A 24755-nucleotide genomic window follows, 5' to 3' on the forward strand; every position below is an offset into this window, starting at 1 on the left:
TATCGCTGGCCGTCGAAATAGCCAGTTTCTAATTCTACACCTAGCGGCGGCTTCAACCTGGCTTACATACTGACATCACTGTGCCCCTCCACTGCAAATACTTATCCTGCCACAGCTGCTCAGTCATTATGCCGGCCGAGGGGGCCCTATGCGCATGCTGTTTCCTCCGTGGCTTTTAGGCGTTGTAATATTGCCCTTGGGCCTTCGGCTCGTATGGGTAGTCTTACAGGTATGGGGTCACGCACCCCCAACACACACACACACGCATGCTGTTGCAACCAACGGCCTTATCTTTGCAAAGTCTACCAACCGCGCGTGTGTTCAAAGGGTTTGAACATTATACATCCATGTGTGTGAGAGAGTGTTGGGAGTTAAGTGTCCGCCATGACTAGGTGCCTTTCGCCGCCATTTTGTAAGGCATAGTAGTGACCCTAAGTGACCCATCCAAACTGGTTAGCTTAACGGTTGCTGGAAGAACATGAACACGGTTAGATGCAGACCAATACATTCACGTTGTGAAGATTTCGTCGGGAGGAATGGCAATGTCAGCAATGAAGATACGCACGGTTGGCTTCATGGGCAACATAGACCTCGAAGGCATAGCGTACTACACATTTGGAGCCCACTTAAAAATCGCTCAGGAGCTACACTGCTATGTTAACAAAATGGATAATTTCAGGAATTGTGTTACAGACAAGCTCTCATCAACTCGACCCGCAGCAGGCCCAAAACGAACCAGGCGTCGAGGGCTCAAACTGCTCATGGGTAGCCCCCAAAAAACAGGTAAATTCCTAGTGTCCGACCGGATTAGCTGACGCGGCCCCACTCAACTGGGCTTGTCGGGCTCATCAATTTGCCGAAGGAACCCCACGAAGCGTCGTCAGTTTCGCAGAAGAAGCCAATCTACGTGGAGGCACCTAAAACCTCCCAAGGTTGCAAGAAGTATCCGGCCCACCGTACAAGCAAGGCACCACTTCTCGGTACCGTTCCTTTCAAATACAAGCTTCCAGCTCCTGCACCAATCGATGACTTCTCCCCAAGAATGAGCCGCCTCAATCATTAAGTGACACGCTCCAACGAACCTCAACAAGAACTGATGCTGGCTATGGTGCCTAGCCGATGTCTAATGCCTAACACGCCCAACCCAATTGCATGCCCTTGGCTAGCCACCACGCGGCTCCATGAGGCCTCGTACGAATTTTCCTTGCATGGATTCTGAGCCGCCCATATTCCTAGCCTTGCATACATCGTGTTCTATTAGTCCTGCCGTGAGTAACACATCCTAGAGCCAGCACCCAAACCCTAACCGGCTACGTGGGCCATGAAAAGACAAAGCACGCCTTCGGAGGCAATCGATGCAGGAAGTTACACCAAGACGATGTGCACCTCAGAAGTGCCGAAATCCTCACTCACTATGGCAGCGTCCAACTGAATGCCTCGCATAAAGCAGCACAGTTGACACGCTTGGCTTCGAAACCCTGCAAAGCATGCTGCCCGCCAAATCCCTGCCACATCCCGCCACCCAGAGTAAACCCTGACCCTTCCTGCGGATTGCAACCTAATATACAACAACTTGCAAGAAAACGACCCTACAAGCCCAGTTGTATCCCATTCAATGCCATCACCGCACTTGCCTTCCAAAGCAGCCTACATCCCAACCTGCAGCGCCACGCTACCTACTGCAGTTTACAACAGCCGCTGCGATGGTGCAGCATCAGAACATGAGGACGCCTGCCACGACAACAGCCTCTAACGCACCAGGAACTCGTGTTTTCACCTTGTTTGCGTTATGCCCACACCTTAAAGTCTCAAGCACTGATATATGCTCACTTGGCAATGCGCAAATGCCGATGCCTCTAAACCATGACAGCATACCACTAAGAGCCCCTGCTGGCGCACACCAGGTCCCAACGCAGTTATCACAGCTGTTGGCGACGCCCGCGCGCCATTGCGGCGCTGCATGCCCTTAAGTCCTGATCATTTACACAAAGCCCAAATATGATATGAGTTGAACTCGCCCTGTGATTTTGGAAGGAAGGGCCTGCTGCACCCATTCCACAGTTGCAAATGGCATACCCGATTTCCCATCGACATACTAGCAAGTGTGAGGTCCCATCGACGTACGAGCAAGTGTGTGTGCACAGACCTTCTAGTCATCATCACGAGGGCTTGGCGGGAGCGGTGTGGACCAGCAGGCTGCCGAGGGACGGACATCAACACCTGCTGCTGCTGCAGCTGCATGGTCAGCCGCCATGGGCACCTTGGTGGTGCTCAAGTCAAGACGGCCAGGGGTTCGTGCTGGAGGCGAGAAGCTGTCGCAGCTGCTGGCTGGACTTGCCGAGGGGCTACTGTAGGAACGACTGGCAAATTCTCCCAGGGAGATAGCAGTGGGGGCCTCATTCCTGGAGACGGACCTGATACCGTATTCCCCAAGATGAAGATCCTCGAAGGTCTCCCGCTTACCGGAAAAAATCCGCTCGACAACCCCCGGTGCAAGGTGGCTATTTACCAACAGCGCCTCCAAAGCACGCAAACAGTTCTCCTTCGCAACCTCAATCTCTTTGGCGAGCTTGGCCTGCTGATATCAAAGGATTGCGAGAACGAATAACCGTTATCACCGCAATTAAGACCAGTCGTTTTGACAAGGGTATCCCAAATCATTATCCCAAAAATTATCCCAAATTATTATACCTAGATCTCACAACAGGCACGCTCTTGCTATATGCACTGATAAGGACTGCAGACATGAAACCCTCACGAAAGGTAATAACAGGGACCCACCTTAAGCACCGCTGCATCGTTGGCCAATGTGAGCAGGAAGAGGGAGCAGGGGATTATAAGGGGCAATTGTGTGAAGCATGTGCTTCGGCAAGGGTGGTTGTTCGTTCCCATAATAACAAACAAACCGTGCTGTTCCTATCCATCACCTGGGGCGTCAGGCTCGGGGAGTGCATCTTGTTTGTCGGTGGGTTTCTGCTGTGCGGAACACAGGGTTAGATTGAGATGACCTTGCGATTGAGTCCAGGAATGGTTGCACTTTGCAGGAAGCACACCCACAACCGCATAACGGCATAGGATTACAAATACTGTGTGCTGTGCAGCGAGCAGAAAAATCGTCGGGAAATGATTCGAGTGTTAAGGGTATGTATCTGCTTTCATTCAGCGCTTTTGGTGGCCCTCCGCCTCCGCCCCAGTTGGCCTTCATGTGCAACCTACACCCTGAGCTCAATCTGGAGAACCCGCAAAATTCTACGTCCTTACCCTTTGAGGTTGTTTCCTTCTAGGCGCAGGAGCCATTATTAAATTAACAGGACTAGTGGCGATAGCCGATGGCCGATGGCCGAAGTCACACGCGCACAAAAGAGTTAATTCTTGCTGTAAAAAGCAGGTTTAGATGTATAGTAAGCTCCACTTTATGATGAACACGGCTGCTAAAGAAATTACGCGATAGCAATTTATAAAAAGCAATTTTAAACTGCCGTATTTTGGAACCAGCATAGCCTCCCGATTGCCTCCCCTGACCTTCTTGGCATAACCCTACGGAATGATATGTATGGGACCCATGAAGAACTCCGGACTGGTTTCATCATTGTGGTGGATAATCGTAAATCCGGTATCGCACAGGCTCTTTAGTTTTAGCGTAACCCAGTTTAGGAAAACATCCATATGATGCAATGTTGTTAAGCTCTTGCGAATCGCATTCTGTGCTTCTTGGAGGCAGGGAGAGTTTCCCGCGATGCTCACAACAGTTTATGCGGGAGGTCGATGAGGTCAAGGCCAGGGTAGAGAACATGGTAAGTCAAGCACCTGGTGGGCCTATTGTTTGAGCACGCGGCTGGGGTGATGTAGGTGCAATTCAACCGCGCATGGAAGGCCCGTAATTGCAGGCAAGATGTAGCCAATGGTGGTGCCGTGATAGCACCGGGCGGTGCACTCCCGGCTCCGTCGCTGCCAGCACAACCTCGTCCCAACAGTCATTTGGAACCTCATGAGGGGTATGCATGACTCTCACACACTCGTTTATGGATCCCTTTCTCCTCTTTCCCCAGGAGAGGCGGACAGCCCCAAGCATAAGGCAGCAATGTGTCGTTTTTGTGTGTTGTTTTCGGTTAACATGACCAACAGCACAGAGCCCTGCAGGCCCCCTGGGCCGCAAAAGAAGGGTTATTGCGGCAGGGGGGCTGCCTGTATGCGTGTACGCACTGATAATGTAACGGCACCTGCGCACTTCTATCCGTGTAGGTCATGTCTTGGAGACTTAATTGACCCTATGCGGCGTCCTCCCTTTCTGGCAATCCTAACGGACGCCAGTCCAGCAAATCGGGTACCGTCCGCACGGTAACATCCCTCCATCCAACCGCACTCCAGCCAATCCCGGTCGATGGCCCTCCAGCCCCCTGCCTCTCGCCAACGAGCAGCAGAGGCCTTGAGGAGGCGTCAGTCCCGCAACCCGCGCTTAACCTCCTAGATGCCCGGTGCACAACACATGCTACAGCATACATAGCAGCGCGCTGCACCTTTGCCTTTGCTGCATCATCAAGAGAAATGAGGCGATAGGATTGGCAGCGCGCAGCTCAGCATACCAACAGAGAGTGAAGCCTTGTAAGCATGTAATGTGACATGACCGGGAGATCCCGAACCAGCGACTTTAGCAATGGACCCCAAGTCGCACTCCAAGGAAATCAGGTGTTCCTACTGTGTCTGTACTGCCGCTAAAGGTTCTAGCTGCTGTGCATTGGCACGTCGCAATCCTGGCGACATACATACGGACATCACTGTACCCTTCCACGGCAAATATTTTATCCCGCCACAGCTGCTCGGTCACGATGGCGGCCGAGCGAACCCCGCATCCACAAATGCCGTACCATGACTGCCGTACATACTGCGCATGGCGCGCTGCAAACGTCTTCATGTGTGTATCCAATGCCGCCGCCTTGTGCGTGCTTGTATATACTTGTATATATGCGTGTGTTACCAAGTCAGTAACATCGCAAAGTCAAGTCAAGCGTGTGCGCATCATCTTATTAATTCCAACAGCCAGCGCCACCTCGATCTCACAAACGCACGCCACATGCACTCCGCACTATCGCTATACATTTTGCTGACTGGGTAATGCTACCTTACCTGCGGACTCTCACTCTGTGATGCTCTCAGAGGACGTCCAGGGATATCACCACCATGGGGGCCTCCCGGAGAAGAAGCACGTGTCCTGAGTCCCACGGGTCATTATCATCGGGCCCATCGGGTCCCCACCCAATTGGCTCCCATGGCCCGACCCCGAGCAGCGAAATGCCACCAGCACCAGTACCCCTCATGGAAGCACACAACAGCAGACCAAAACTAAACGAGCGACCGCTGAGACATGCCCGACGCCAAACAGAATCACTGGGCCTGCTTTTTTGCCGTACTTAGGCGTCAAGGTCGGTTGGCATTGACGTCACGCCGAGTACGTCAATTAGAATATACTTGTCGAACATACATATTCCTAATACGGCTATTCGTCCTTGGCCTTGACCATGGCCCGCGTGCGCTTCCGTGCCGCCGCCAGCTGCGGCGGCGGCGGCACGCGAGTACACACGTGCACAACAAGTGCCACCAGCGCCGCCGAGCCCAGCCCTGCAGCTGCCAGCATGCCGTATGCCGCTGCATTTGCGGCCTCCAAGGGGGCCATGCAGCCGCCGCCGCCACCTGCGGCGGGCGCGCCAGTGCCAATGCCACCACCAACACCGTTGCCTCCACTATGGCTCCCTGCCGGGATCGATCTTGGGACCAGGTACTGGCGGCCCGCCTCGTCAAGAGAGATGGTGTAGTCCACCCAGGCGGCAGCGCGCTCCAAAGGGGACTGCGACCCAAGGGTCGCTCGGAGCTGTGTGGACAGCAACTGCATGGACTGGGTAAAGCTGTTGAGGAAGAAACACAGGAGGAGACAGGTACGGAACATGGCGTTAAACAAACGTTCAAAAGGGAAGGTATGTTGGTGGATGTTTAGTTTACAAAAGCACCGAGGCCAGTAAGGGAAGCGGTTCTGTCCGCGGGAGTTGTGGCTGTGTGTCAACAGCTGGTGCCTGGCTGGCGGTGAGCGTGGTGCGTGTGACAGGGTCCCTCAAGACGATTTCCAGGCGACTTTCTGCCCCAAGGTACGCACACACAAACAGTAGCTCTTACCACGCATCCTATCCACCACCCACCCGCACTCACAAACCCTTACCACTCACCCACCCCCTGACACGTACACGCACCCCCTCACCTGTACACGTTGCTCATTCGCTCGATGGCCACACTGACCCGGTACGAGGCCGCTCCACCCTCCAGCTCAGCGCGACTCAGTCTCTGGCCTGCACCCAGCGCCGCTAGCCGGGCAGCCAGGCCCTCCTGGGCGGTGTTCAGGGGCACCGCCATGACGGGCTTACCAACGTACAGTGCGGCGTAGATTGCCTGCGTGGAGGTGGGTGGGGATGGGGGTTGGAAGGCAAAGAAAAAGCCAAGCGGTACACGAGGCGCAGGAAGGCGGAGTAGGTAGTGTAGATGGCAAAATGGCTGTATCAAGGAAGCTCGTCATGCAGGGTAGTGGTGTGCATGGGTTGGGGGTTGCAGACGGCAGCAGAGGCGTTTGTGGCAGGGATGGCGACTTTGGGGCCCGCAGCCAGCAGCCAAGTAACAGCAGCCAAGTAACAGCAGCCAAGTAACAGCAGCCAAGTAACAGCAGCCAAGTAACAGCAGCCAAGTAACAGCAGCCAAGTAACAGCAGCATCAGCAGCTTGGAGGAGATTTTAGTATTCGGTTGACCGGAGCAACCTCTCCGCGGGTGCAGCTCGCAAGGCCGAGGTTCACCCACCCGGCAGCCACCCGCTCCCAAACCGTCCCTTCATTACCCGCACCCCCCATACCGGGACCCTCCGCGGCCCGGCGGCCCCCCCCCTCCCCCCTGCCCACCTGCACACTCCCCGCAGTGACCAGTGACACCACTTTGGGGTGCGCCATGAGCTCCCTCAGGGGCAGGGAGGGGAGCATCAGCACGTGACGGGCGTGTTTGAGGGGCAGGTACAGCTGCAGATGGGGATGGGAGGGGGGTCGGGGTGTGAGGGAGGAGGCCCCGGCAGGAGGGGGGGGAAAGGGAAAGATGAACCACGAACGAGTGAAGCTGCTGCCAGGGCAAGAGTGTACCAGACGTAGAACTGACCAAAAGGTCTTCTTGAGGGCGGCGACCGTAGTGAAGATGATGTCGGAAAAACTACCTACCTAGCCGCCAAGACTAAAAAAGCGCGGAAGAAAAGCAGTAATGCCAAGCCATAAAGAAGTAAAGGTAGGTGTAGAGGCGGCGGAAAAGTAGTAAAAAGCTGCTGACGTGAAGCTGGAATAAAGTTTGCCGCCGGCCTGGCGGCGGCATTGACGAGGTCTGGCGACGAAGAACTGGCTGATTAGCTGGTAATAAAAAGCTGGTGACAGGCAAGTGCTCTTCCCAAACCCCCAAAAACGCGCGACCGACCCGACCGACCCAACTATCCTAGTCCTAGTCCTAGTCCTAGAGGGGGAAGGGAGAGGGATCCAAGGAAAGGGAGGGGTCGGAGAGAAGGGAATACACTCACCATCCAGCGAAACGTACGGTAAACACACCGGATCCAAATCCAGAACGCAGACCGGGCAGACCGGGCGGCATGCCGCAATACCCACATGGCTCCATCTGCGTGTAAAGCAAAGGCCCTCCATATAGCACTCCCCTCCCCTCCCCCACACCCCCTCAAATACCCCCCCCACCAGCCCCACCTGGCGGACCCTGGCAATGTCTGCCGCTGCCGCCTGCCACACGATTCGCTGCTTCAGGTCGATGACGGCCTCCGCCATGGCCAACAGCGCCCGCAGGGGTAACCTGGGACGAGGAAAGGAAAATACTCAAGAGGGGCTCAGGGGGCTTCCCGGCAATCCCACCCCAACCGGGGCAACCCTGGTATGGGGAAGAAGAGTAAGTGTAAGAGGAGGGGTTTAGCCACATCTCCCCCTCCGTCAAAATGACCCCATGATGGAACGGAGGCACACCGGGGCGGCCAGGAGGACCCCCGCAAGCCCGTTCGCGCTCAGGGTCGTGTCCAGGTCTAGCAATCACATCCCGCGCCAGAAAACCCCCTCCCCTCCCCTCCCCTCCTCCACCTGTAATCCGAGGGGAGGTAGATGACCACGACGCCCGTCTCAGCCCCTGCTACATGCGCCGCCAACTCAGGGGGTTGTAGCAGGGATGCCGGCGTAGCGGCTGCGACAGCGGACGCGGCGCTAACACCCGCAACACTCCCTGCTGCTGTGGCTGCTGCATCCGATTCCATCGCCTCCGCCTTCGGCCCCACCGCTGGTGCCAGAGTGACAGGGGCCTCTGGCAGCGCCGCCCTGATAGGACCCACCATCTTAACCTGCGGGAGCAGGGGCTGCGGCTCCACGAGGCCCCAGTCCGCACCCGTGATGACCACCTGGAGCGTGGGGTGGGGTGGGGTGGGTGGGCGGGGGTGAGAACCACGTTCATATGAGGCAATGAAGCAAAGACTCAACTGTCTGGCAGCGCGGAGCAGTGGCGGCGGGTTTGCGAGTGGGGCGGAAACTACACACTACCGTGGTACATTTCTTTTTATAATGCTAGCGCTAGTCCTGAGTTTAGTGCTAGTGCTCGCCGCGCATGCATACATCCATACATACGCACCTGACCCCGCAGGTGGCATGCGGGCCTCCCTCTGCTAGCACCCGGGCGGACCCCGGCTGGCCCCAGGCCTCCCTCACCCCCCTCGCTTCCAGGAACCACAGGCGCAGGCAGGGCCCACAGACGGTGACGCTGACGGAACGCCGCCAACCGGGGCTCATACACCCGCCGGTGCCACAGCTGCAGCCGGTGGTACTGTACGACATTATGGATGCGCTGCATAAGACTCATGTCGCCGCCTCCAAGACGCGTGCCGTACGCTGCCACGTGGCTCGTGGGTATACCCTGGCCCAGCAGAATGCCCCACAATAGGCTTGTAGCGGCGCCGTCGTCGTACGCGGCGCGGCGCCGGATCTGGCATGGGGGCCGGGGGAGATGGGGTACAAGGTGGGGGATGAAACCAATCGGGGGACACGGGCAGGGAGAGCTTCCCGTTGCGTTGCAGACCACCTACATGCGCACGCTGCGGTGGCTTGTGTTTTCACATGCACACGGTAAAAGTGCGTAATGTTGTACAGCAGGAGTGGAGTGGAAGCGCCTTGGAATGAATGGCAGATATCCTGCTAGTAATATTTGAGTGAACGTAGGACAAGCCGGGTCATTGATCCATTCCGAGACAGCTTCGCGGGGTACCACCAGAACCTACCCACACCGCATGCCTCCTATGCGCTGCTGTTGGGTCGTTACCCTCAAGAATCGGCATGATTTCGTAAAACCTTGCATTGCAAGATAGCATCGAGTAATGAAGGAAGAGCAAGAGGTACGGAAAGGTCACGGCGGAGCCCTCGCCCCGTAAGCCCACTCCCCTTGGGGTCTTATGTGTGTGTCTCACACCTTGAGCTTATCCGCAAGGAGGGTCGAACAGGGATCCATAGCCACACCTAGCATGGCGGTAAAGTTCTGCCTAGACAATAAGTCCACCAACGTCCGGTTGGTGATTAACCCAGCGCAGTTCGCAAGATGGAAGTCCAGCATGCCCGTCAATTCGTGTATCGCTCCGCGGCTGTCCACGTGATACTCCTCAAAGGAAATGCTGGGGTATGCTACAAGGGTCAACGAGGTTGAGCGGCAATCCTCATGTCCCGGTTTGCCAGCCTCGATGCCAGCTGTTTGCCGGAAATCTTCCGCCAAAGGCTCGGGTGCCAGTACCTGGGCCACGTAACCTCGTGACGAAACGAGATGATTCGTCAGAGCCCAAACGTCTATGGCTTGCTCTCGATGGACGCCGGTGAAAACAAGCAAGGAAGGTCTCGGGGCGTCGGCTTTGACGACATGGAGAAGGGACAGAACGCATAGTCCCCTTAAAACAGTAAACTGTATCGAAATCATAGTATTACAGCGTGTCTTCCTTCGCCATTGAATCTTCAAGGATGCGGCTCGCGGGACAAGACTTCACCGGTCTGCCGTTGCAGAAGTGTATGGTGTGCACAGATCCCTGCGAAGTGTAAGCTCCGTTGTACATCATTTATCATTACCTTAGTAAGAGTAACTGTGAGCTAAACGTCTTCGTATTGCAAACTGTTCGTCTTCCGTCAACGAGCAATAAATGTACGGATGGTCCGATAAAATGACCACACGGCGAGGCTTGAGCCATAAACCAATGCCCCACAAACGTCGGCAATGTAAACCCTTGTAAGACCTTGAAAGCTTATCAAGCAGCTTGCGTCCTGCACCAGCGCCATTCCTGTGGCACTTTCCTTCGGGACACGGACCCAGCTCGAGTTCCTAGCTCGCTGAAACCCCCAGACGCGCTGTTGCGCAGGACACCACCTCGTTCATGTACACGAAGCTTCGATGATGAATCGTGATACGAATGGTCCCCACAAGGCCCAACACGACCAGCGGCCCGTCATCAACGCACATGCCTGAGCTGCCGTTCCCCACCCTCCACCTGAAGCATTACTCTGGGGTAGACAGGTATTGGCCGCCCAACAAAGCGCATCAATTCCCTTTCCTATTCCGAGCCCATTTGTACCGTGCGTCGAATTTGTTTACTGACGTCGACACCAATTGCGGGATGGCCTGCACGGCAACGGTCCCTTACCGGGTCAGCCCTGCGGATACCAACCGCGCCGTACTTCCCCAGACATGTTGCACCATATTGTATGCAACAGCTACAAGTGACCGCAACCTTAAGTGCACATCTCCAGCGGCGATATGGCCTCAGCTATCACAAATAGCGAGCCGCTCGGCCTCAACCCAGACCCGCCACCTCCAGATGTTCAAAGGGAATCTCATGAAGACAGGGACCCCGAGGCGAGGCGGCTGTCGGGATGAAAATGCATGTCTGCTTTGTTTTGTTAGGTCAAGCCCAAGAACTCTAAAAACATGTAGGCGAAGTCGTTCTCAACTCTCCGGCTTCTTAGGCTTGGTGGATATGGGATGATCATTGATCGAGATTCATGCGCTTCATTGCGGTGATGGGGGTCCGTCGGCGTAGAAATTCGTCCATGGCGCACCTGCTTTACAGACGATACCTTTTAAGGAGTTTAGTTTCGGAGGAGAAATCTCCACTTCAAAACGCTCAATCATCGTCCCAAGCGAGGCACAGCACAAACCAACCGCAAGCCACGCTCCCTGCACATATTTCCGATATCAGAGGAAGCGCTTTGGACACGAAGTCGACCGGCTGCCAAAAACGGGGAAGAAGCTGCAGACGCAACCTCAAAAGCCCCTTCAAAACTCAGCCAAACACCGACCAACGGTCAACATGCGAACCTTCACGTTCATAGCCATTACCGCCACTGGCAATCGAGACTGAAACCCAAACGGTCACAGGTTTGCGACCTATAACAAACATACACGCACAGACAGCTGCACCCCGACTGGTAGGGAACTCCCGACCAGCCGGCCCTGATCGGTTCACGACGCGCACACCTAACAAATAACATGGGGCGCGATGACTCGCTTGCGATACAGGGGCCAATGGACACGAGTAGGACACTGCCGCATTGACAGCGCATGCATCATTCCCAACGCCCCACGCCGAACAACCGCTAGCACCACCTGCGGCCCTGTACAAAGCGACACTCCGTTATTCTCCGCACAGCTCAGGCCGATTTCAGCTGTTCTTCCTAGTGCTCATGCTGCTCCTGCTTTGGCCTGGCAAACGTACTAGCACCCACGCAGGACAGCCACCCCCAGATTCAAGGCGTACAGAGATAAGCGCTGAGGACAGCCAAGTCGAACAGTTCCCGAGACGCCACATAAAGTGGCCGGTATCTGCGATTGTAGCTTCGAACATACTTCATTCGTGCAACGCGATGACTTATGCCGATGCCACTTCTACAACCTCCGACAACGGCTTACGCCATGACAGCCTTGGCAGCCTCCACGACCTTCGGGGTCGTAATGCCATACTTCTCGTACAAGACAGGGGCCGGGGCCGAAGCACCGAAGTCATCAATGCCGACGTGCTTGCCCTTGAAGCCCAGGTACTTGGCCCAGCCGAACGAGGTGGCAGCCTCAACCGACACGCGGGCCTCCACTGACCTAGGCAACACGCTCTCCTTGTACTCAGCCGACTGCTCCTCGAAGAGCTCCCAGCAGGGGAACGACACAATGCGGACCTTCTTGCCTGTGTTGGTGAAAGGGACGGTAAAGTGAGCAATAGCACCCGATAGCGAATCACATTAGAAAAATCCACGTGTGGACCTTTCATCGTGGTGGTGAACCCGCAGTTAGCCATTGATGAACGGTCGGTGCAACAGGACGTTTGCCTGCACTAACACTCACCCTCCTTCTCAAGGATGTCAGCCGCTTCCGCGCATAGCTGAAGCTCAGAGCCGGTGCCCATCAGAATCACGTCGGGGGTGCCAGCAGCGTCCCGAATAACGTAGGCGCCCTTCGCCACACCCTCCACGGAAGTACCCGGCAGGTTGGGCATGTTCTGACGAGACAGAGCGATGGTGGTGGGCCGCTTGCTGCATTCATAAAACAGGGGATACGGGTATTCTGATCGGTTTTTTAGAGGATGAGAATTACGACATAGATGCCCAGGTGAAAGTGCACTTCCATCCGCCTGTACGAGGAATAATACCCACCGGTTCTCGACGGCGACCTTGTAGGCACCCGCCGTCTCGTTACCACCCGCTGGGCGCATCATCATCATGCTAGGCATGGCGCGGAAGGACGCCAGGTGCTCCACTGGCTGATGGGTTGGGCCGTCCTCGCCCAAACCAATGGAATCGTGGGTCATCACGTAGATCACACCAGCCTCCGACAGCGCCGACATGCGCATCGCGTTGCGCATGTAGTCCGTGAAAATGTAGAAAGTAGCGCAGTATGGGATCAGGCCCGACTTATGCAGAGCAATGCCGTTGCAGATGGCACCCATGGCGTGCTCGCGGACACCGAAGCGCACGTTCCTCTCAGCGTACGAGCCCTTCTGGAAATCGCCCGAGATCTTCATGAGTGTCAGGTTGGAGGGCGCGAGATCAGCCGAGCCACCAATGAGACCGGGCAGCACAGGGGCCAGGGCGTTGATCATCGTCTGGCTGTGCTGGCGGGTGGCGAGCTGCTTGTCCTCAGGCTTGAAGGTCGGCAGCGCATTCGCCCAGTTCTCTGGCAGCTTGCCGCTGGTCAGGGACTCGAACTCAGCCCTGCAAGAAGAGAAGATGGGACATTCCAGAAGCAAAACCATACCCACCATTACACCGGCACGTCATGGTGCAAAAGGTTCGACAATCCACACGGTTTAAATTGATCACTTACCACTCTGTGGGGTACTTTGCCTTGTACTCCTCGCAGGTCTGCTTCCACTCCTTCTCAGAGGCCTCGCCGCGCTGAATGGCTGCGCGGAAGACGTCGTAAACGTCCTGCGGCACCTCAAACTCAGGGTACTCCCAGCCCAGGTTCTTGCGAGTAGCGGCAGTCTCCTCGGGGCCCAGCGGTGCACCGTGCACATCGTGGGTATCGGCCTTGTTGGGCGAACCGTAGCCAATCAGGGTAGAGACCTTGATCAAAGTGGGCTTGTCCTTCACGGCCTTTGCCTGCATAAGGGAAAAGATGGCTGTAAGCGGCAGACCCCATGGGCTTATATATCAATAGAGCCAAATTCAGTTCATCAACACCAGCTCCCTTAAATCAGCCAATAATTTACCTGGGTGATAGCAGCGCGCAGACCGTCAATGTCGGTGTTGCCGTTGATCACGTGAATCACGTGCCAGCCAAGAGCCTCATAGCGCTTGGCAACGTCCTCAGTGAACGAGATATCCGTATGGCCATCGATCGAGATCTTGTTGTCATCGTACAGCGCAATCAGCTTGCCCAGGCCCCAGTGGCCGGCCAGCGAGCAGGCCTCGTTGGAGATACCCTCCATCATGCAGCCATCACCCAAAATGCAGTAGCTGAGGGAATGTGCGACGTGGGAACATGTTGGTGACAAGCAGATCTAACATACACAAAGCACTTCCGGGCGGGGACCTACGTGTAATGGTCCACAATCGGCTTGCAGTCCGGCTTGTTGAAGCGGGCCGCCAGATGAGCCTCAGCAACAGCCAGACCCACGGCATTGCAGATACCCTGGCCCAGGGGACCTGTTCATGGGGCACAAACGGAACAACCCTTTGAATCCGCATTGTCTGTGTGCCTGAACGTATGACATCGCAAAGCAGAACCCTGACCACTAATGATAGGTAATAACTTTCATTTCAAGGTAACGATAATTTCGGGTTGAGCGAACCAGTATGCATATAATTGTCTCCACTGTAGCTCCACGGCGGCGCAGGAAACATAGAATCTTTAGGCCAAAAGAAATTAATAAACTCTAATAACACCATTCTTTGAACGACAGAAGTGCGAAAGATCATGGATGGTGGGTAAAAACGCCGATCGATGAAACGCACGCTGCGTCGCCAAACGCACCAGTGGTGACCTCAACACCAGGAGTCACAAAGTTCTCTGGGTGGCCAGGGGTCAAAGAGCCCCACTGGCGGAATTGCTTGACCTCGTTCAACTGCGGAACAGCAGGCAAAAGAGAAGGTTGCCATGCTAGACAAGCGAACGAGCGCAGCGTTGTCAGCTACACGACCCAATCCGCAAACTTACCGGCACAGAATCATAGCCAGTCAGATGCAGCATCGCGTATTGGAACATGGAACCGTGGCCGGCAGACAGCACGAAGCGGTCGCGGTTGAACCAATCTGGGTTCTTGGGGTTGTACTTCATGACCTCGTTCCAGAGAAGATAGCCCATCGGTGCGCAGCCCATAGGCATGCCAGGGTGGCCTGACTTGGACTTGTTCACAGCGTCGATGGCCAGGAAGCGGATAGCATTGATACACTTATCCACCAGGTCGCGGGAGATCGCCGGCTTGTCGACCTTCGCGGTCGCAGGAGCAGCCTGAGCAAGGACAATGCTGCGGGCGCGGCCAATCTTGGGTGCGACGCGGGGCAGGGCCTGGGCCTGCTTGCCCGCAGCCGCTGGGGCACGCTGCTTCATCATGGTCTGCATTTTGGCTGCGCGGCAAATGAAGCTCCCCACAGACCTTATGTACCTAAAGTGAAGGTACTATGAAAAGTAATAGGCATGTGAGATGATCGAGCGAATGTCCTCTGTAGAATTCTAGGTACGGATCCTATCTTGATCCGTACACAGGGCCCTATTCGTGAAGCAGCAGAGTCGCGTTGCCGCTGCACTTCCCTATGTAATTGTTTTGACTGCATTGTGTTAAACTTTTACTTGATTTGTTCACGGTGTTGGATCCAGAAATCCTTTCTCCTTTAAGAGTTTGGAAATTTTTTTGGGGAAGATTGTTCTTTCAAGAGATTGTACATAGGCGATGTTGAAATCAAAAGTAGGAATGCAATTGCAGCACCGGCATCAAGTACGAAATGCACGGATGACAATGTCGCTCGGACCAAAGCGTCCAATTCGAGGGCTGAGTATAATTTTGCCGCTTGCGAGTGCTGCTGTGTCAATATCGTTAGATGTAAATCCTGAAAAGCACCGTCAGCCAGCTCAGGATCAGCCGGAATCGCCGGCGGCGCCGCTCGCAGTTTTCGGGCAGCAGTTGGTTGCGAATTGCGCTGCTGCGTCTCTTGTGATAGCCACGTTTCAAGTTGTCGCCAACTACGTCAATAAGGCACGGGACGCTGTTGCAGCGGCGCTTCCAGCGCCAAGCAACTCGGGTGCGCAGCAGGTGAATGCCGGGTTTGCCAGGCACGCAGATCGCGAATATCGGGTTGTGAGGCGGCGATTGGCACACGATATGGTCACGTTTACCACCGCGTGGAGGTCCAGCGGATCCTTCGACGTTAGCTGCGTGGCGTCACTTGGCTGGCCCGCAGGAATGGCAGCAGCAAGTGAAGGAGCTGCGCAAGCACACTCGGCTGCTGGCGTTCGTGCTGCCACTGGCGAAAGCATTCGCAGCGGAGTCTCTCACGTCGGTATACGCGCGGACCTTTGAGCGGGCAGCCTTTGGGTTTGCAAAGGTGCGCAAACCTTACGGCAGTCCTCACGTTCGCCCGTCCTCCCCTCCCCTCATCCTCCCACGCATCATGGGGCTTCAACGGAGGGACCTCAGATCCATACACGTACGGGCCCCTTGAGGGGCGTGAGATGCAGCCCTAGAGCAGGCTCTAGGCTGTGCTCAAATGCTGTCTTCCATTTCTCCCGCCCATTCGAGGGTTCCGAAGTTGCAGGGTTCATACATACATATGCGATAAGACAAGCAAAGACATGGCCGCACCAACGAATAGTGCTTGTTAGCGATTGGTTCGGTCGCCATCAGGGGGTCAGGGTCAGGTCGCTGTATCCTAGGGGGCCTGGGTCAGGGGGCTTGGGTAGGGACAGGTCGATATGAACATGTGTATACATTTGGGTATGTATCGCTGCTCATCGCGTTTATCGTTCACATATCCTTGTTTCATCAGGCCCCATCAGCGGGGTCCCCCAGGGTTTGAGGTTTTTTGTTGATGGGAAGGGGGTGCGCTGTCCCAGCACCTCTCCTGCTTTACGCAAAACGCAATATCGCAGCACTGCGACAGCAGCAGCGCCGGGGGCGTTCATAGGGCCGGCGTGGGTGCGCGCCCATGGAGTGCATGAGCGTGGCCCTCAGCTGACTCAATGGACGGCAGGGGTGTAGCTTAGTCGTACGCGCGCTCGTCCGCTCGAATTCTGACCTGCAGACGGCCGCCCTAACCCTCTTACATTTCACCATTACTTTCGAAGTTCGTCATCGGGTGGGCCACCCATGCTAACTTCTCGTTTCACCTCGGTAGCAACGTTCAACACTTTTGGATACGGCGTGTGTCGCCCGCATGCTGTGTCATCCCGCTCGGCATTCCAAAAGTTTCCCTCTCACTGTTTCCCTCCTTGCGTCCCTGCATTCCTGCTCTCAATCCGCAGATGTACCTGTTTTGCCTCTTCATGCGAGTGCTGCTGTCCTGGTTTCCCTCCATTGACTGGAATGCACAGCCCTGGGCGTTCCTGCGACTGGTGCGCGGATGGGGATATAGGAACTCGTATTGTAGGTCGAGCCGAGCTTTTGCCGAGGGGGCTATATGCCAGGGGTTTAAAGGAGGACGGTGCTGGAGCGGTTAAAGAAGCTTTGGATTCATTCAAAAACCTCTCCCTCCCGCGGTTTGGTAAATTATAACATAACTGGCGTGTGAAGCCGCGAACCCCTGGCGACATGGACCCAGGGAGGAAAACGGACGTTAGCGGACCGAGGGGGGCCCCGAGCGTCACATGATGCGCATGGAGGTGTTGGGAGAGGCGGGTGAAGCACGTGTGATGTGGGTCCCCGGGGAAAGGACTTGTCAGGGCTGACAGGAGATGGTGCTGGCGGATGGTTTCTGGGAAGGGCATTAGTGCGTGCAGGATGCCTGGGGCCCGGTTCCGAATTATCGCCGCCCGTTGTCTGTCCCGGTAACTGGGGGTTCCCTGCCGGAAGGGTAGTTGCCCGACACACCTTACTGACCCCATTCGTCACATCTTGGGGAGCAAGCTGGACCGAGGGGCCTGTTGACGGACGTGCAGGTGCTGCCACCTAGTCTTTAAGGTTCAAGTCCGCTCTCCTTGTGTGGCGCGGAAGAGACTGCGGCTAGGGCAAACTGAGACTGTTTTAGTTCTCCGGTCCAGCGGAAGTTCTCCGGGCCGAAGAGCAAATTCCCATGGCGCCATTTTGCGCGCGGGCGGATGATGCCGGGCGAATGGCAGGGGTTTAAACAAGGCATCTGGCCTGGTCATGTCGCAGGACCAAGCCGTAAAGTTGCGTGTTAGAGCCTTGTGTGCGGCAGAGGTTGCAAACGAAAGGCAGCGTAGGACAATAGAGCTTGGTGTGTTGGAGCCTTTTATTCCAGCTTGGTGTGATTCGCGGTGCACGTATTCCTGATTCCATTCCCTTCCCTTTTGCATGCAGATTACGGAGCCGTATCTGCAGATCTACCGCGGAATCCTGCCGCCGCTGTTCGGTCAGCTAGACTTCACACCTCTTTTTGGTTTCCTGATTCTGCAGGTGGGTTCGTGCTGGAATAAAGCGGGTTTAGGTCCCATATCGCAGCGGTATCATGTTTAATTCCCCATTCCTTGCTCCGGACGCCGGTATTCCTTTTGCAATCTGTGCATATTTCCTCTTACCCACCGACATCGGCAGTTTATCCAATTTGCGGCTGATCCACGCCCATACCTGAGCGCGTTACACCTTTAAAGCGTAATGCAAAAAGTGTAACACGCACACATGATCTCCCTCGGCCCCCGCACACGCAGGATGTGGTGGAACTCATGTCCCCCGTGTACACGCTTGGCCATGCCCGGGACACGTCCATGTACTGGACCACGTCAGATATCATGTGCTACTTCGACGGGCATTAATGCATCATGGATGTGTACGGCAGCCGGGTTCTCCTCCTGTCCAACCAACCCCGTTGCTCCTCAGTCCTCGACTGTGTTATCCTAAGATCAGGCCATGGGCGCTCTTGTGGTCGGTTGCGGACCGATTCCAGTGAGGGTGGCTGCACGTCGGCTGCGCATGCGGCGGAAGGGAGTGGATCAGGTGCAGGGCGATAGGGGGTTCCGGGCTCATGGCGGGTGCTCGGCGAGGCACTGCAAATTGCTGGTGGGCTTGGCGGCTATGTTTAGCGCTGTACTTCATGCTGCAACGGTGTCTTGCCGCAGTTCCTAGCCAGGCCTTATGGTGAGCGAGCGCCTTTGGATGTGCCCGGACGCGAGGCGCAAAGCAAAGCGAATGTGGCTGCAGATATCCGACATCGCTGCAGGGGCGATGCAGGGATCGTTGAAAGCAGCGATGGGGCATGTGGTGCTGCAGGACGAGGCGAACGGGCACGGGTGTCTGAATGCACCCGTTGAGTCGGGGTTTGGGTAGTCAGGGGACGAAGCGATGTACAGAGCAAAGCCGCCTGGTGGAGCTCCATCACTTCCAATCTTTGCACTTGCATGTGCGGTGCAAATTTTGGTTAGGGAGGAGACCCGCTACACCACCGGTGAATCTGCGGCATCGTCGACGAAGAGGAGGTCCCGGCGGGTGCTTGGTCGGACGTGGGGTGTGACACAGTGAAGCGCAACCTAACCGATCTGACACACGACTCGGTATGACATATGACGGACTGGCGAGATTCTGTGCAAATCGTACGGAGTGTTACGGATTTTCCGTGCGGGAGCTCCCACGCATATGGAGTTACCATCGGACACCCGGGAACGCTGTGCGACCTGGATTTTTTTTGTTTTCTTACGCCGCATTACGTTCGTAGACTTTTGTGGTCCTTCCAGAATAGCGTGGATTCGAATGTTGGACTCTTTGGGACTTCGAGACGCACTTCAGGAGGTGCAAACTGTGTGTGTGTGTGTGTGTGTAAGGAGCATCGCGGCTCCTGACGAGGCTGCAAATTGCAGAAGTTGTGGGTTGCCGGCGCGAACAGAACCTGCTTTCTCGGTGGTAGTGGAATCTGCTTCTCCCTTCCTAGAACGCTCAGTACAGGTACCACGCAGATAGAAGTGCATTAGGAAACCAGGAGATATTGGCATCGCGGTTGGTAAGCGCAACCGAACATGAGGAGAGCTTCCACCGACGTGACCTAAGCACGGGATGCCTTCCACCGCGGCTGGCTGAGGCCGGTGAGGAATCGGGACCGGACGGGTAACTATTGCAGATATCATGGACTGGACGCCAGGCCATGCTGTGGTAACTAGTGGCGCTGGGATGTAAAATGGGCATTGTGCTGACTGTGTGTATGGCCTGACAGCGCAAACAACAAGCACAACCAGGATATCGACTCTTCGGCACCGAGCACATCGCTCTTCTCTAAGATGCAGTGCTAAGATGCTGTCGAGCCATACAATATTCGTGGATAAGAAATGGTTTGGCCCCTCGGACTGCGTCACTAGCAGGCAAAGTGGCCCTTGGGGCAGGCCGCTTCAAAACTGTATAGTAGTAGTCACTACATCGTGCAGCAATTTGTAGGGGCTGTCTTGAAGCCTTCGGCGACATGGAATTGATGTAGTTCCGGCTTCTGGGGACAGTTGTTACGGGGCTGCACTGAAACCGCGTGCGTTCGTGCTTTCTGACTCACGTGGTGCGTGGCTTGCATAGTGTCATAAAGACTGTAAATTTTACCGAAGTCTACTTTGATTGGCAGGACTACAGGGTTTGGTCTGCACTTGCCCTGTTGCGAAACTGTTGCCGTTGCACAACCTGGAAAGCTGTAACTTTGTGTACGTAAAAAGCCTGTAATGCAGGCTGGTAGCTCACAAGTTAGGCCTCCAAGCAGTACCAATTCCAGTATTGAGCACGTTGAGCTTATGGCGACATCTAGCGGCACTGAAGTGGGGGTAGAGGTCGAAGAAGAGGTGGAGTACGTAGAAGAGGTAGTCGAATACGAGGATGAGGAAGTCCTAGAAGAGGAGGAGGAAGAGGAGGAAGAGGTGGACTCGGGCAAGCAACAGAAGTCGTCCGGGACCGCGGACGCAACTGTTAAGACGGAGAGGAGCTCTTCTCCAGCGCAATCTTTTGATGAAGCCCCAAAGGATGGACAGCAGGAGACAGCGCCAAGGATTCCCCCCAGCTCTACTGCGCAAGAATTGTCCATCGACTCAGCAAAGTCCTCCTTAGCACAGGCCGGCGATTCTGAGGAGGCTACGGCAACTGCTCAAACTGCGGCTGAGCAATCCGAGCCCAGCCAGTCCGCAGGCGCAGGGGTGGACCTAGATTTTAAGCAGCTTGAAGCGCAGGCAGCCAAGGTAAGCCCGTGACATTTTTAGATGGCATATTACCTCCGGACTTTCTCTGGTTTGACAGTACAACTCCGAACTATGTTGTTTGGTCTTAGGTGGCGAAGGAGGTTTCCCATCTCGCTCTCGACGTGTCCAGCAAGGTGCGCGTACACGGGGCCTGCGTGTCCCCCGGGCGTGTGGAATCAGTAGGTTACGTGAGCCCCTCGCAAGGAGTGGCTGGAAGGAGGGTATTGGGAGGAGGGTCATGACTTGGCTAAAGCCTACAGGGCTCAGGTGAAGCGGAGCACGTTGGGCTGGGGCGCCGCTCCGCGCGTGTATGCCCCATGCAGCTAATGTGCGCTGGCCAGCCAGGAGGATCAGCGCGTTAATGCATCGGTGTGGGTCGGTGGAAGCACATGAGCTGCGCCCTGTGTTTTCGGTGAATGTGGCAAGCATCCGCGTTATTTTGGCAATGTGTTGTTAGCCCTGCTTATGCCCGCTTTCTGCTGCAACTACCACCTCGGCCCTGACCTGATGCACCACCTGCTCCAACCTTCACCGCCCACGCAACCCACCTCACCCATCCCGCCACCGGCGCTTTAGCGTGAATCAGTGTCCAATCCATTCTTTCCCTCCCTGCAGTTGACTGCCGGTCTGCGCTCCGCCTTTGGTGGCGCTGAGCAGGCCTCCGCGGGTGCTGGCGCCTCTCTTACCAAGCTGGCGGGAGGCCTGACGAGCTGGTGGGGCTCCCTGGACCCGGCACCAACACCGGCCAGGGACGAGACAGCGGAGCTGGTTGCCAGTGCCAACAAGGCAAGGTGTTGTGGGCGGGCTGGCAGCGAGGTGGACCCGGTTGAGAGAGGAGGGCAAGAAGGGGAACTTCAGTCGCCAGAATGTAGCCGCAAAGGGCCAGACCTGGGCGCTGAGAGCTTTTTGACGGCTTGAGGGTGGAAACGTGAGCGAAACATAAGTGATCCAAGAGTGGTAGGGAGGCGGTGGATACGGAGCTGCAGTGGGCAAAAGGAGCAGGTTATGTGGCTGGTGGAATGATGGCTAATGAGGACTGGCTAGTGGCGAATTGAGTGCCGAGACGGAAGGCATTCCAAACTGCCCCAATATTTCTGAAGGTCTCGGGTTGAGGTTGGGTATCCTGTGGTCGTACCTCCCAACACACACGTCTGTGGTTCCCTTATCCGAAGCTTCCCTCCGCTTCTGCCCCCTTTGATGGCCCCTTCCAGGCAAGCGGGGAGCTGCAGCAGCTGTTTGGACTTTCTGCCGAGGAGAATCTTGTGGAGCACTTCAAGTGCAAGCTGCTGCAGACCTACTCGTGTAACCACAACTCCCACACGCCAGCCATTCAGGTGGGTGCCGGAGTGGCGGATAGCGTACCACCGGGGCAAAGGAGAGGGGGAAGGCGACGGCGCTGCTGGGCAATATGGAACAGACCGTGATCGCTATGCGCTGCGGATTTGTGTGCGCATATGCACTGGCATGATTGTGCGCGAATGCTGGTTGAAGGTTGGGTGCGGGGTGGGGGTGGGTATGTGAACTAGGCGCGGCATACCTGTAAGGGGCCACCGCGCAGAAGAACAAGTGCAATGGGAAGGAAAACGTGAGATTGAAGAGAGATTGTAATAGCTGCTGAACGCGGTTGCGTTATGTTATGGCAAGCACCACCACTCAACCATATCGTTTCGTTGTTGCACACACATCTGCATCCATCTGGAAGCTTTCCTGGGCTCACCCTTCCCTCCCCCACGCCGGTCCCCTCCAGCTGGCCTTCCAAGGTACGCTGTATGTCACGGACCGCCACACGTGCTACTGCGTGGAGGAGCGGGGCCGCAAGGCGCCGTTCAAGGTGCCGCACAGCCTGGTGGTTAAGGCGACCAGGCAGCGGCCTGCGCGCAAAGGTAAGGCCGACGTGTTGAGTCAGGTCGGTGCGGTGACGGACCTTGTAAACCGTTCGCTTGCCAGCGTAAAGTGGAAGTCTGGATTTGGGCTTTGGGAGGACTCTTGGAGATTTGGGTTTGGCAGCGTTTCCCTTATCAGTTTTCCACAGGGGCTGTCCCTCCGGCCGTCGGTCTGGCGTCGGCGGGTTTGAGTTTTGCAGTTCTATCACTTCAGTTCCCTTCATTTACCCACCCGCCCGGGGCCTTCCCCACGCGGCTGTTCCGCTCCACCTCACCTCTTCCTACTCCCGGGGCCCCACACGCATCCTTAGGCGATCTGTCCGATGTGCTCAAACTGGACCTGTCCAATGGTCAGTGGCTGTCCTTCAAGGACTTTGACAGCGGCTCAGCACTGGACAGCGCACTGGCCCTGGTGGAGCACCTCACGGACAGCAGCTGAGGCGCCATGCTGCGTACCACAAGACGTGTAGGTAGTACTGGCGAAACGGAGGGTCGGTTCCTGGCCGCTCTGGGCTCGGCAGGGGGGGCAAGGGTTTAGGACAATGCACAGCCGGTGTGTGAGGTTGGGGCTGGGGGGTTGACTAGGGACCATGCGAGTCGCTTGGTAGGCTGGGTAGGATACTTGGGAATCGGGGAGGCCCCACGGAGTCTGTACGGGTCGCATTTTGCAGGCCATGCATCGAAACGGGCAGCAAGGATGGGCCAGCTGTACAAACCGGCAAAGATGGGAACAGGAGTGTGCGAGAAATGAATTCATTCACGGAGGAGCCAGGCATGTGGCCGGCTATATCAAGCTCTGCGGCGTAGGTTCTAGGCTCAGGGCATATCACGCGCGTGATGTGATGTGGTATGTTGGGAAGGCACGTGGGAGATGGTTATGATATTAAAACGTTCTGTTGTTATGGCAGGGGTGATAATAAGAATCTAGTGCCGTGATGCCTGGCTGGTGCCTTCACTAGCACAGGAGCGCAGGATAAAATAGCCGGCGGGTGGCCTGGTGGATTGTGCATCGACTGGTTCTTGCGCGGGCTACCTATTAGGGTTGGTGTGGCATTGATGGTCACGAGCGGCGATGGAATTTGGCGTATATCCCAATCGCAGCCAGGCTCTGCCATGAAGTTGGTGGGCGCGTGCTTGACTAAGTACCAAGTACTGAGTAGTACTGCATAGTACGGTTTTATGGCAGTACAGTAGTTACGGTGGTACTGGGTTTAACGGTAATCGGCACTCGACTATGCACTGCAGCTTAAGATCGCCGTGAAGATGTGGCGTCAAATGGAACCTTGCGCGGGTTGTAGGTCGGACGCATGTGGACACATACTGTACCATACATGTGCACGTCTGCTGTCATCCTGAGATGTTGGTGAAGTGGGTAACGCTTTGCTCAAGTGTTTCGGTTGCTTATCCACCCGTGCTGCTTTTGGGGCTAGCAACACGCGAGCACCCGACTTTTCTACTGTCAGTTCGTGATGTCAAGCGCTGCCCGTGCTGCTAGTTCAATCTGTGTAGAAACGACGGTAGATTAAGAGCGCCATGGCTGTGCGTCACGGCAGATGGACTACTATCACACTCTGCAAAACCATCCGTGCAAAACCCTTTTTCCAATATATTAGCGTTCGTGGCGGAGGTTCCTTTTACGTCTTATCAGGAGTCCCAAAGCCGCCACTACTTGCCAGTTTGCTCCCATAAGAAATCCGTCTGACCACTGGCTTACACATAATACATGGCGTTACGTGTCCAATTTAGACAAACCGTACCTCTTCTGGCGTAGTCTTCCTAGGTTTCCTCAGTGCGCTACAAGCGGCGTGCAGCAGCATACTCTCCTACCTAGTAACCTGGATGGACATCCTCTCTGCCAATTTGTTTAAATCACTATGCCGCCTTCGGTGCGGCTGCCCTGGACTATCTATCACTCACAGCAGCAGTAGTATGCAGTTATGACACCATCGCAACAGCAGCCCCGACCCCGGGAACATCCGAAAGTTGTCCATAAC

The 24755-nt window shown here is 55.8% G+C and overlaps 4 protein-coding genes across 4 annotated transcripts; 2 read left to right on the top strand and 2 right to left on the bottom strand.

The window, feature by feature from the left end:
- Positions 1 to 5494: 5494 nt before the first annotated feature.
- Positions 5495 to 10009, bottom strand: VOLCADRAFT_94406 (uncharacterized protein; the record flags this gene model as incomplete). Its single annotated transcript, XM_002953644.1, has 7 exons — positions 5495 to 5900; positions 6248 to 6435; positions 6934 to 7047; positions 7765 to 7867; positions 8146 to 8456; positions 8684 to 9034; positions 9515 to 10009. 7 exons carry the CDS (start codon positions 10007 to 10009, stop codon positions 5495 to 5497), a joined length of 1968 nt encoding a protein of 655 aa, XP_002953690.1.
- A 1114-nt stretch (positions 10010 to 11123) lies between these two features.
- VOLCADRAFT_75893 (uncharacterized protein) lies at positions 11124 to 15192 on the bottom strand. The gene is made up of 8 exons (XM_002953645.1): positions 14729 to 15192; positions 14546 to 14636; positions 14109 to 14217; positions 13782 to 14028; positions 13394 to 13671; positions 12724 to 13281; positions 12416 to 12603; positions 11124 to 12257 (listed from the first exon to the last, which is right to left on the bottom strand). The coding sequence occupies exons 1-8, from the start codon at positions 15131 to 15133 to the stop codon at positions 11986 to 11988; spliced, it is 2148 nt and encodes a 715-aa protein (XP_002953691.1). The 5' UTR covers positions 15134 to 15192; the 3' UTR covers positions 11124 to 11985.
- A 335-nt stretch (positions 15193 to 15527) lies between these two features.
- Positions 15528 to 18496, top strand: VOLCADRAFT_118411 (uncharacterized protein; the record flags this gene model as incomplete). The annotated part of the gene is made up of 5 exons (XM_002953557.1): positions 15528 to 15821; positions 15970 to 16113; positions 17030 to 17119; positions 18045 to 18140; positions 18392 to 18496. 5 exons carry the CDS (start codon positions 15528 to 15530, stop codon positions 18494 to 18496), a joined length of 729 nt encoding a protein of 242 aa, XP_002953603.1.
- Positions 18497 to 20440: 1944 nt separating this feature from the next.
- Positions 20441 to 23799, top strand: VOLCADRAFT_106042 (uncharacterized protein; the record flags this gene model as incomplete). The annotated part of the gene is made up of 6 exons (XM_002953558.1): positions 20441 to 20878; positions 20968 to 21012; positions 21494 to 21694; positions 22090 to 22212; positions 22626 to 22761; positions 23073 to 23799. 6 exons carry the CDS (start codon positions 20441 to 20443, stop codon positions 23198 to 23200), a joined length of 1071 nt encoding a protein of 356 aa, XP_002953604.1. The 3' UTR covers positions 23201 to 23799.
- Positions 23800 to 24755: the final 956 nt, after the last annotated feature.

Source organism: Volvox carteri, assembly GCF_000143455.1.
Source record: "Volvox carteri f. nagariensis unplaced genomic scaffold VOLCAscaffold_37, whole genome shotgun sequence".
In the NCBI taxonomy this organism is placed as follows: domain Eukaryota; kingdom Viridiplantae; phylum Chlorophyta; class Chlorophyceae; order Chlamydomonadales; family Volvocaceae; genus Volvox; species Volvox carteri.